Here is a 12,190-nt window from a genome sequence, read left to right on the forward strand (position 1 = left end):
GCACAACTCAGGTGCCAGCTCATTCGTCATGTTGACTTCTCGACCTAGGTACACATAACTGTTGCTTTTGGAGATGTTCATTCCATTGAGAGCAAATGGAATGTCAGGAACGAGACCGTTTCTCATAAACATTGTCTTCGTCAGATTCAGTTGTAGTCTGACCTTTCCACACTCATGGTCGAAGCATCTGTGCTGCTTGGCTAGTGTTTGGTGTTATTAGAACAATGTCATCAGCAAAGTGGAGGTGGTGTAGTTGACGACCGTCTATCTTCACTCCCATTCCAGTCGTCGCATGATGTTCTCGAGGGTGGCACTGAAGAGTTTCGGTGAAATGGTATCACCCTGCCGAACCCCTCTCTTGACATCAACGATCACTTCTTTGTAGAATGGTGAGATCCTTTTAGTGAATCCATAATAGAGCTCATGGAGGATCCTGATGTATTGAGTTTGAATGCCCTGTTTGGCTAGGGCTTCGATGGCCGCTTCAGTCTCAACACAATCAAAGGCCTTCTTTAAATCAATGAACGTTAGACAGAGCAGCATCTTGACCTCCCGAGAAACCTCAATGAGCTTGGTTACCATGTGGATATGGTCGATCGTGCTGAATCCTTTGCGGAACCCGGCTTGCTCACATGGTTGTTCTTCATCTAGTGTTCTGCCAATCCTATTCAGGATGACTCAAGTGAACAGCTTGTAGAGGACAGACAACAGGCAGATCGGCGATAGTTGCCAATGTCATGGAAGTCTCCTTTCTTGTACAGTAGTACAGTCCTGCTGGTTTTCCATTGGGATGGAACCTTGCATTCAGACAGGTAGCATGTGAAGAGCTGAGCCAGTGTATTAATGAGTACTGAGGGCAGAAGCCGGGAAAAGAATTTGCAACACCTGCCTGTCCTTCGCCAACTACAAGACCAAGATGACTGCCCTCCAATGTCCTGATAGATCCATCACATCTTCCAGAAGGTCAATAGAGAAGATTATTCATGACTTCTATTCGGATCTCTGAAATAGCCACGTCCACCTGCCCACATACCAAATTCCGCAGGATGGATATATCGTTCCCAGCGTTCTCCCTTCCGAAATTCAATACGCCATTTTGTCGGTAAAGAAGTGAACAGCACCTGGCCCAGACAAGGTCAGACCCGAACACCTGAAGAACCTGCCATCAGTACTCCCATATACATACATACATGTATACATATACATATATATATATTTTTTTCAAAGTTTGATGGTGATGAGTTGCTTTGATTTTTGTCAGAAAAACTATTTATTGTCCTTCTATCCTAAATGATAACCTGGCAAGGTAGAGTATTCTTGGTTGAAAATATGTTTCTATTCCAACTTGGAATATCTCATGAATGTGTCCTAGATGGTTTCTGTGGAAATGCCTATGGTTAATTTTATGGAGTTCCCATATATGGACTTTGTTTTTCCTCTTGATGCTTGTAGTATTGATCTTTTTTTTTGTTTGTTTGGTTGGTTTTTGTTTGATTTTGGGGCCATGCCTGATGATGCTTTGGGGTTCCTCCTGGCTCTGCATTCAGGAATGACTCCTAGAAGTGCTCAGGGGACCATATGAAATGCTGGATTGAACCCAGGTCACCTGCATGCGAGGCAAGCACCTTGCCTACTGTACTGTCTCCAATCTTGGAGAATAGAGTTCAGTACATTAATATTATGTGTACAGGTTATCTTAGTTATCCCTCTCAGAACTCAGCCCTAAATAATTCAGAAAAAAAAAATGCTACACAATGGAGTACTATGTAGCGGTTAGAAAAGATGAAGTCATGAAATTTACATACAAGTGGTACTACATGGAAAGTATCATGTTAAGTGAAATGAGTCAGAAAGAGAGGGATAGACATAGAAAGATTACATTCATCTGGGGAACATAAAGTAACAAAATAGGAGACTAACACCCAAGAATGGCTGAGATTAAGTACCAGGAATTTTGCTCCATGGCTTGGAGGCCAGCCACACATGCTAGGGGAAAAGGCAGCTCAGACAGAGAAGGGAGCACCAATTAAAGGGTATTGGGAAGATCCTCCCAGGATGGGAGAAGCATGCTGAAAGTAGACTATAGACCAAACATGATTGCCACCCATTGCTTCTTTTGCAAACCAGAACACCCAAAAGGAGAGAGAGAACAGAGGGGAATGGCCTGCCACAGAGGCAGGGTGGGATGGGGGGTGGGAGGGATACTGGGATCCATGGTGGTGGGAAATGGGCACTGATGGAGGGATGGGTATTTGATCATTGTATAATTGAAACCCAAGTATAAAATTTGTAAGTCTACAACTGTACCTCATGGTGTTTCACTAACAAAAATTTAAAAAAAAAAAATGTAAATGATGGAGAATGGGCACTGGTGGAGGGATGGATACTGGATCATTGTATAACTGAAAGCCAAGCACAAAAATTTGTAAGTCTACAACTGTACCTCATGGTGTTTCACTAATAAAAATGTAAAATAAAATTAAAAAAAGAACGCATATTAAGATTTTTATTTTGGCCACATGCAGCTGTGCTCAGGACTTACTTTGGATCTGTGCTCAGTGCTTACTCCTGCCTCTGCACTCAGGGCTTATTCCTAGCTGTGTTCAGAGATCACTTACAGCAGGCTCCAGGGATCATATGGGATGCTGGGGATTGAACCTGGGTTGGCCACATGCAAAGCAAGAGCCCTACCTGTTGTACTATAACACCAGCTCCAGTTTTTGTTTTTGTATTTTAATAGAAAAATTCCTCTGTGAAAATTTAGATAAAAACAGAAAAGTGCATATTGGTTCAAAAAAACGATAATTCTATAGAGATGATTGCTGTTAATATGCTTGTCTCTAACTTTCCATTTTATATATGTTTCAGACAATAGAGAGTTTGTAAGAGACATAGATTATTTTAAAATACCTGTATTATCACAAAAGTTGATGATATAATGTGTTACCCAGAGGGTTTCTTCAGAGAGCCAGCTCTGAGGACCTGCAGCGAGATACAGCAGGTGCCCTTGCTCATCGATGTGTTGGCTCGTCTGTTGCAGAAATTGGCGTGCTGGCCAAGACCTTCATTGACCAAGGCAAGCTCATCCCCGACGATGTCATGTCCCGGCTGGTACTTCATGAGCTGAAAAATCTCACCCAGTGTAACTGGCTCTTGGATGGTATGTGGATGTCACTGGGTGCCCAAACCTGACTGTCCAACGGCCTCTGGGGGATGCCGGCCACCAAGCTGCAAGAGGGAGCAGGCAGAGGGACAGCACCCTTTCCCCCCTAGGGTGACCCGGCACTACTAACCCACTGCATGTACTGGATGCATTTCTGCCAAAAGCCTCTGGGTTCCAAGATTTGTTTCTGAGTCCCTTGGATCGTGGCTGCTAAGCAGCTTGATCAGGAGCTAGAGAAGCCATTCATGGGTGGCGACTCGGGGTCTCATTGGGGTGGGGAGGAAAGGGCCGGCTCCACCCCATCCTGTGAGGCCCTGCGTGTCTCATCACTGCAGGCCCGAACCTGACCATCCAGTGGCCACTGGAGGATAGCGGCCACTGAGCCGCCAGGGGGAACAGGCCAACGCACCTATTCCCACCTGGGGTGGCCTGGCGCCAGTAATCAACTGCAGGGACTGGACGCATTTCTGCCAAAAGCCGCTGGGTTTCGAGGTTTGTTTCTGAGTCTCTTGGATCATGGCTGTTAAGCAGCTTGATCAGGAGCCAGAGAGACCATTCATGGGCAGGACTCGGGGTCTCGTTGGGGTAAGGAGGAAAGGGCCGACTCCACCCCCTCCTGTGAGGCTCTGCGTGTCTCGTCACTGTGGGCCCAAAGCTGACTGTCCAATGGCCTCTAGAGGATGACGGTCACCAAGCCGCTAGAAGGGAGCAGGCGGAGGGACAGCACCCTTTCCCTTCTGGGATGGCCCGGTGCCAGTAACCTACTGCGGTGACCAGATGCATTTCTGCCAAAAGCCTCTGGGTCCGAGATTTGTTTCTGAGTCTCTGGGATCATGGCCATTAAGCAGTTTGATCAGGAACCAGAGAGGCCTTGCCTCCATTTATATAGCTGAGCCGGAGGTGGTTTGTGGGTGTGTCTCCCTCATACCTAACTTTTGGCCATTTACTTTCTTGGTAAACTTGGCCTTAAGTTGTTGGGTTCTGGCCAAAGGCACAGCAGCACTTTGGGGGTACCTAGAATTCTGAAGGTACCAGCAGGCTGCTGATGCACTCACCTTACAGATACAGATTGACCTGCTGGCAGCACCATACCCTCAGGCCAGTTTTCTTTTCTGGGTTAGTTTTTTTATTGAATTGGAAGGTGAGAAATCGGTCTCGTAATTTCTACACCCCATTCACTTGCACTCAGGAATTACTCCCTCATTTCGGTTGGGGACTGTATTGGATGCCGAAGATGGAAGCCTAGTTGGCCATGTTCAAGGCAAGCGTCCTCACCTCTGTACTGTCTCTTCAGCCCCGATAGGACTTTTCCCTTCCTTTAATAGGCACGTTTCCACCAAAGGAGATTGAGTTACCTCAGCAGTTACTTTTCACCTCCAGAAGGATAGTGGAATTCTTTAGATTATGGTGATTTTTAGTTTCTAAAGAGGGGAGGGAGTTGCTGGAAGTTTATATCTTTATTTGCTTTTTGTTTTGTTTTGTTTTGTTTTGTTTTAAGCGCTGCAGCTGGCAGTTCTCAGGGGCTGTTCCTGGCTCTGTGCTCAGGAGTCACTCCCAGCCATCCTCAGAGGACTATGTGGTATTAGGAGTTGAATACGGGCCTTCTAAATATTAAATTATTTTTAATTAATTGGATTAAACCACTCCAATTGGATTAATTTAATTAATTAAATACAACCCATTGGGCTAGAGCGATAGCACAGCGGTAGGGCGTTTGCCTTGCACGCAGCCAACATGGCCGACCCTGGTTCGATTCCTCCGCCCCTCTCGGAGAGCCCGGCAAGCTACCGAGAGTGTCTCGCCCGCATGGCAGAGCCTGGCAAGCTCCCCGTGACGTATTCGATGTGCCAGACACAGTAACAACAAAGTCTCCAATGGAGACGTTACTGGGCCCGCTCGAGCAAATCGACGATCAACGGGAGGGCCTTTACTTTACTTACAACCCATTGGATATGTATTTATTGTGAAGAATTTTTGTTTTTTGTTTTTTAAATGTGACTATGAAACTGATGCATCCCAAAGATGTGTGGACTCAGTAAGGTGAAGTCTGTAGGCCAGTAGGCTTCTGACCTAGGAAGAGCTGTGTTTGAGTTTGAGTCTGAAGGCTGGAAAGAGTTAGGGTCCTAGTTCCAAGGCCACCAGGCCACCTTAATCAGGGGAAGGTGGGCTCATTTATCCTGCGCAGACCTTCAGTGGATTGGATCAAGCCTGTTTCCCCACTTCAGGGAGAACAGTCTGTTTGATCAGTCTGTTTGATTCAATCTGCTGATTTGTGTTAATCTCATTTGAAACCACACAGACACACCCAAAGTAATATTTGGCCAGAATTTCTGGGCGTCATGTGGCCCAGTCAGGTGGACGCATACAACTATCACAGTGACCCGTGGCTGAGACCGGCCAGCCTGCAGTTGACCAGGTTGTTCAGATTGCTTCACATTCTCTTCCTTCTACTTTCTCTCTTTCATTCCTCCCTTCCTTATTTTTTTAAATCACTTTTTTTTCTGCATAGGTTTTCCAAGGACACTTCCACAGGCAGAAGCACTGGACAAAGCCTACCAGATAGACACAGTGATTAATCTGAACGTGCCCTTTGAAGTAATTAAGCAGCGCCTCACTGCTCGCTGGATTCATCCGAAGAGTGGCAGAGTCTACAACATGGATTTCAACCCTCCCAAGACTGTGGTGAGCAGTGGCAGAAGAACTGACGTGACTCTCCACAGAGTCGACCCCTCGTGACTTCACAGTTTTGATTTTTGACCTTGGAAAGGCTACCCTGATCTAGACTCCTGAGGCAGAGTCTTTAGTGCACTCAGCTTGGTGGTAAAGGATGGACCGAGCTCAGGGGTTTCTGATTCCTTCAAAAACATTTATTGTGCCAGGGATTGTGTTAGGAGGTAGGGCGGTCAAGATTGGTGACACTTGGCACTTGGGCTTATGCAGGGCTTGCTACTGAGATTTCTCGTCCACAGCTGAAACCCTTCTTTTTATTTTTTCTTTGGCTTTTTGGGTCACGCCTGGCAATGCTCAGGGGTTCCTCCCGGCTCTCCACTCAGGAATCACTCCTAGTGGTGCTCAGGGGACCATCTGGGATGCTGGGGATGGAACCTGGGTTGGCTGTGTACTAGCTGTGTGGAAAATGCCTGCCATTGTATTACTGTTTAGGCCCTGAAGCCTTTTTGTAAAAGTGTGTAAAGTTATCTGGCAGCAGCTCTGAAGGCTTTTTACTTACAGGAGACTCACTCTGGAAATGATCCTGGGGTCTCCTAGTTTGGATCTGGATTTGAGTCTATTTCAAAACATACACTGGTGTGTCTTCTTGCATAGAGAATATGTCTGTTTAAGAAATGTATAATTGGGGCTGGAGAGATAGTCCAGTGGGTAGGGTGTTGGCCTTGCACTCAGCCAACCAGGATTTGATCTCCTGCATCCCATATGGTCCCCTGGTCCACCAGGAGTGACTGCTGAATGCAGAGTCAAGAGTAACCCATTAGAATTGCCAAGTGTGGCCCAAGAACCAAAATAAAATAAAATGAAGTAATACATAACTGCTTCTGAAAATATCTTGCAGAAATAATATATTTGATACTGGCCTCTTTGAACTTCTATTTAGGGCATTGATGATGTGACTGGAGAACCTCTTATCCAGCGGGAGGATGATCGGCCAGAAACAGTGATTAAGAGACTGAAGACCTATGAAGCCGAAACACAGCCAGTCCTGGAATACTACCAGTGAGTTTATTATTTTTCTTAACTTTTCTTGCAGGAGGTAGTGCTGGGTCCATTTTTGTGTGTATCTATGTTTTACAGTTGAGATGCTAAAAGACGAAAAGATTTCGTTCAAGTTGGTTTAAACAATGGGACACTTACTAATTTGTGTAACCAAGAAGTTCAAAAGGTAGTTTGGGCTTCCCGGTCAGTCCACAGTGAGCTCAAGAATGGCTCAGTTTGCCATTCTCTCAGCCATAACTTCCTGTGTGTTGGCTTTTTTTGTGTAGTTTTGTTTGGGGGCCATACCGAGCCGTTCTTATCGGCTACTCTTGACATGTTGCTTGGGGGCACTCCCAGTGATGCTTGGTGGGATCATGTGTTGGGGATTCAACCTGGGTCTCCAGAATGCAAAGTATGTGCTTGGGCCGATTGCTCACTCTCCAGCCTTGTGTGTCGGGTCTGTCCTCAGGCCTGGTTGCAGCTAGTTGCCAGGGACCACCATGGCATCCTTTGCACCACCCCACAAAGAAACAATCCAGTTTCCTTAATCAGCATTTCCCTCTCCTGCAGAGGATTACTTTTCATGCCCTTTCCTTTCATGCATTCACTTACCGGGTAAGGATTCGGTTTCGAGACAGTCTAGTACTTAGGTTTGAGACAGACTCAGGAGCTTGACTGCCTACATTGGAGAGACCAGGGAGGCTGATTTCTAATCCCAGCTCACCATTTGTTCACATGGCATCAAAGCTCTTGCTTAGTCTGTTTTCTCCTTTGTAAAATGGGAGATTAGCGGGTTGAAAGATGAGATAAATGTGTAACTCTTCATAATTTTGTCTGACACATATTAAGCACAATATGATTATTAGTTCTTACTATTATTATTGCTCGAGCGGTGGGCCTGCTCGAGCAAATCGATGAACAACGGGAAGACAGTGACAGTGATTATTGTTGCTGTAATAGGGTTAATTTGCAGTGAAATCTGAATGAGCAGCCTACAAATTATTTTAATAGTTACTCCTGGGGAGTAGGAAAGGAGTAGGAAACTCACTTTCTGTAGTCGCCATTATTATAATTTTGATTTGTTTATAAGCCCAGCTTTGCAGAGAACCAGATGGGTAGCCCTGGGAAAAGCATTTAACCGTGTGCCCCAAATTCTCCATTGGTCAAATCATAGCATTATTATTAAATGGTACCTACTTTCCAGGTAGTGCTCTGGGAGTTAAAGGAGAGAATTCATGTGAAGACTTAAAACTACCCTGGCACTATCCAGTCACTGTGTTAGCTATTCCTCTTGGTGACACTGTGCCGCACCCTCAATGATCATTAGAGTCAGACCTCGCCATGCCTCAGAAAACTCTGTTTATATGTGAGTGAACCAGAGAGCTGGGTAGGAAATATTGGTTCTTCAATGTGATATGTGCTGACGGCAGTCAGGAATCTAATTCACCCTAGTTTAAACCAAAGGAAATTAGTTGGTCAGGTAATGGACAAGTCCAAAGGTTGGGTCCAGGTTTTCAGATGGCATCATCTGGTCTCCGTTCACGCTCAGCTTCATTCTCCTCTGTGGGCTAGTCTTCAGGTGAGCTGTCCCAGTGCAGCCCCCTCAACATTCAAGTTCAAAGAGGGGGCCCTGCCAGCAGATGTCCTAGAGTTGGCACTTGTTAGCTTTCACCAGGCCCCTCAGTGAAGTTGGGGACGGAGACTGTCCTATCTGAATCGCAGAATGAGGTTGGTGAGGTGACTGTTTCCCCAGAGAGATTTGGGGATTTGTTCTGTAAAAAGTTTGGGAAGGCTGCGAAAAGAGTGTGCGGCCTGGCCTCACTTTGAGGAGGTGCCCTGGTCCTTGTCAATTGGCTTTTTTTCTAATCTTTCTGCCACTAATCGCGATTTGTCTTGTTCTAAGCTCCTGCACACAGTACAAGGCTGAACTTCCCCTGAGATTAAAAGTGACATCTGCAGCAACCTTAGTGAGAGTCGGCATTATTATTTAAAATTGTTGGCCATTAATATTCCTTTCAGCCGAGTGACATTGATAGAATGATGAGGGGTGTTTATAAACACTATGCTCTCACTCTTTAGGGCAGGGTTTCTTAAATATTTGTCACCAAGACCTCTTTTCACCAAAGAAACTTTTACATGACCCTGGCATACAGGTCTACTGAATAGGAACACAAAACGCTTACTAGATAGTAAATCATAACGAGATTGATTTTAACACACTTAATTGTGGTGGTGGGGGGGCACACCCAGCAGTGCTCAGACTGACTCCTGCCTCTATGCTCAGGGGTCATGCCTGGTGATGCTCAAGGACCATCTGTGATGGATTGGTCACATGCAGGGCTCTCTTTTCAGGACCGTATGTGATTGGTCAGTCACATGCACATGCTCTATTCGCTGTACTATCCCTCCAGTCTCTTAAAACACATTTTAAAAAACTTCAGCTACCTCACATAGGGTTGTAACACATAGGTTAAAAAGTTAGGTCTTAGAGGTGTAGAAGACAGGTAGTCAAAGCTAGTTCTGTTTTATTACATGAAGATCAAAATGTTCATCCAAGGTAGTTTTAGAACTGCAAGTCCCGAAAGTTGTGTCTTTGATGTTGGTCCACGTATGACCTTAATTTCACTTTCAAAGGGTTCTTCAAGATGCTTAGAGTAGTACAGATGCTGATTTTTGTTTTGTTTGGAGTTTGGGACCACACTCTCTGGTGCTCAGGAGACCCGCTGTGGTGCCAGGGTTAGAACCCTGGTCCACCACACACAAAACAAGCACCCTACCTTGCAGTAGTCCAACATGCTTCTTCTACAAGATGCTACAAGATGCTCTGGAGCCCAAAGTGCTTCTTATGAAAGTTTTGGGAATCCAGAAGGACTTTTTTATATGCAAGGAATACCGTATTTAATCTCTCTGCTTAGCAGATGTTTCTTAAAATAATGGGAATGATTTTTGTCTTAACTCTAGCAAATGTTATGAGATATGAAGAAAGGAGTAATTTTGTTTTCAGTGAAATCTCTGAAAAAGATGGTTGCAGACTCTCACTGTCACTGCCCTCCCGTTGTTCATCGATTTGCTCGAGCGGGCCCAGTAACGTCTCCATTGTGACAATTGTTACTGTGTTTGGCATATCGAATACTGGTAATGAGTTATAGCATTCTTCAGGTGCAGCCTTTACGTCAGTTTGAGTGTGAGTGGGTTGGAGAAAAAGGGTCTGCAAGGGGAATGCCAGAATCTTGAGGTAATTTGTTTTAAAAATCCAACCCCGGGTTTTTTTGTTTGTTTTAACTTTTCCTCACCATATTACAAGAAATTGGCTGTTGATTTACTGACAGGTCAGGCAGATTGTCTTGGGGGCAACAGGAACCACCATAAAAACACTCTTTACCCCTAACTTTAAGAGGGATAGCAGAGAGGGGGGAAAAAAATCTAAGAGTACAGAAGGAAGGATAAACAAATACTAGAAAGTGTCCAGAAGACTGAGAAGGCCAAGTGGGTATTTGGGAGTCTGGCGGGCCCTAAGGTGTTCATTCTGTCCAAAGAGGTGCATGGGGGACTCGGCTACGTGGGCTAGAAGGGTCAAAGCTGCAACTGAATATGTGATGCCTCTTGGCGGTTGTGGTGCTGGAGATGTCCAGTCCCACCCAGCAGAGCTGGAGGACCACCAGGGCCATCTGTGCTGGGGGGTGAGAGAGCCTCCAGAGACAGACTCAGCGATGCAAGGGGCTAATGCTGGTGACCTAACCAGGGTCCCATGTACGCAAGGCATGTACTCTAACTCCTGCACTGTCCTCCAGTCCTAGGTATTGTTCGTGTGTGTGTTTTAATTGGTTTGTGTTTGGGTTCCACATTGCAACGCTCAAGGGCTGCCCCTGGTGGTGCTCAGGGGACCTTGGTATTATTTCCATTGTGTGTCAACCATGCCATGCGCCAACCGTCAACCCAGGGCCTCAAGCATGCAGCGCCTGCACTTGCCTGCACTCTCCCCTTGAATCACATCCCCTGTCCTCACACTTAGCATCCTTTAAGAACCACTTTGAATAAACTTAGAAACCAGGCATATATTATTGCTTTGTTTTGTCTTGTCCTCTTTAGGAAAAAAGGAGTGTTGGAAGTATTCACCGGAACAGAAACCAACAAGATCTGGCCCTATGTATATGCTTTCCTACAAACAAAAGTTCCACAAATCAGTCACAAAGAGTCAGTTACTCCATGAGGAAATATACCGATAGATAGTAAGATGAGAAGCTTCTTTTCCTTCTCTCTTTAGAAACTTCTTGCCCTCAGATTCCGGCAAGTATGAATTCTTAAAAAATTTAATTCATTTCTGATGATTTATTCTGGAAATAAAAGATGTGCCAAAGGAGTCAAGATACTCAGATCGATATTTTTGAATCGACGACTGTCTTTTATACAATTATCACCTGCTGATGTACAGTTCACGAACATCAGTGATGTTTAAACTTTCGAAGACCAACAGAGATGGTTTTCCAACTACTGCTTAGCAAGTGATTGACAGATATTCTTTATTTTTCTTGGGAAGGTAAAAAAATTCATGTCATTTGGGGGAAAGTATCTCATTGGAGGCTCTTGTGTAGTTTTATGCCAAAATCGGTATTTCTAGCACTGTGGTACCATTTTTTTTAGATGTTATATCTATAAAATTCCAGGAAAAAGCAACAGTATTTCCACATCAGTTCCAGGATGCAAATTCACTGCTGCCTTTACACTAAGAAACGTACAGTATATGCTGTATCTGTTTTGTTATGATGCATACCTTCAGCTTAGAATTTTCAATTTGCTATAAAATGTTATATTAAGAATCATTACTTTCACATGACTTTTGGAAATGCCTGTGTACTGATGTATTATATTTAATGTGTACACATGACTTGTTAGAAATTGATAATATAAGTTCATGCAAGAGCACCAAATATGAATTTTCATTGGAAAATGTACTTGAAATCATAAGTTTCATAAGCTTATGTTACTTATGCTACTTATGTTAAGAAATGTGTGCACTGGGTTCTGCCTGTCAGTTTTTCTTTTTGCTTAAGATGTGTGATTTGCCTTGATGAGTGACAGAGTACAAGGGGGGGAGGGGAAACTAAGAGGAAATCCACGGCACTATGTAAAGTAATAGAAATAGATCAGCTATTCTTGAGCATATGTCCACTGACACAGAAATAGCAATTTTAGTTAACAGGTATAACGATGAAAAGGAATTACTTGATAGCCAAAAAAGGACCAGGACGGGGCTAGGAGTTATAGTACAGCTGGTGGGGTGCTGGCCCTGCACGTGACCTACCTGGGGTTCGATCCCTG

The 12,190-nt window shown here is 44.7% G+C and overlaps 1 protein-coding gene across 1 annotated transcript in view; it reads left to right on the forward strand.

The window, feature by feature from the left end:
* The window catches only part of AK3 (adenylate kinase 3), a 30,217-nt gene extending 18,259 nt beyond the window's left edge, over window positions 1–11,958 (forward strand). Inside the window, exons 2-5 of the mRNA XM_056106895.1 lie at window positions 3,041–3,160; window positions 5,673–5,845; window positions 6,774–6,892; window positions 10,961–11,958. Coding sequence (XP_055962870.1) covers window positions 3,041–3,160; window positions 5,673–5,845; window positions 6,774–6,892; window positions 10,961–11,081 — 533 coding nt within the window. The 3' untranslated portion in view covers window positions 11,082–11,958. The remainder of the gene's footprint in view (window positions 1–3,040; window positions 3,161–5,672; window positions 5,846–6,773; window positions 6,893–10,960) is intronic.
* Window positions 11,959–12,190: the final 232 nt, after the last annotated feature.

This window comes from Sorex fumeus, unplaced genomic scaffold (assembly GCF_029834395.1).
Source record: "Sorex fumeus unplaced genomic scaffold, SorFum_2.1 ptg000149l, whole genome shotgun sequence".
NCBI lineage: Eukaryota > Metazoa > Chordata > Mammalia > Eulipotyphla > Soricidae > Sorex > Sorex fumeus.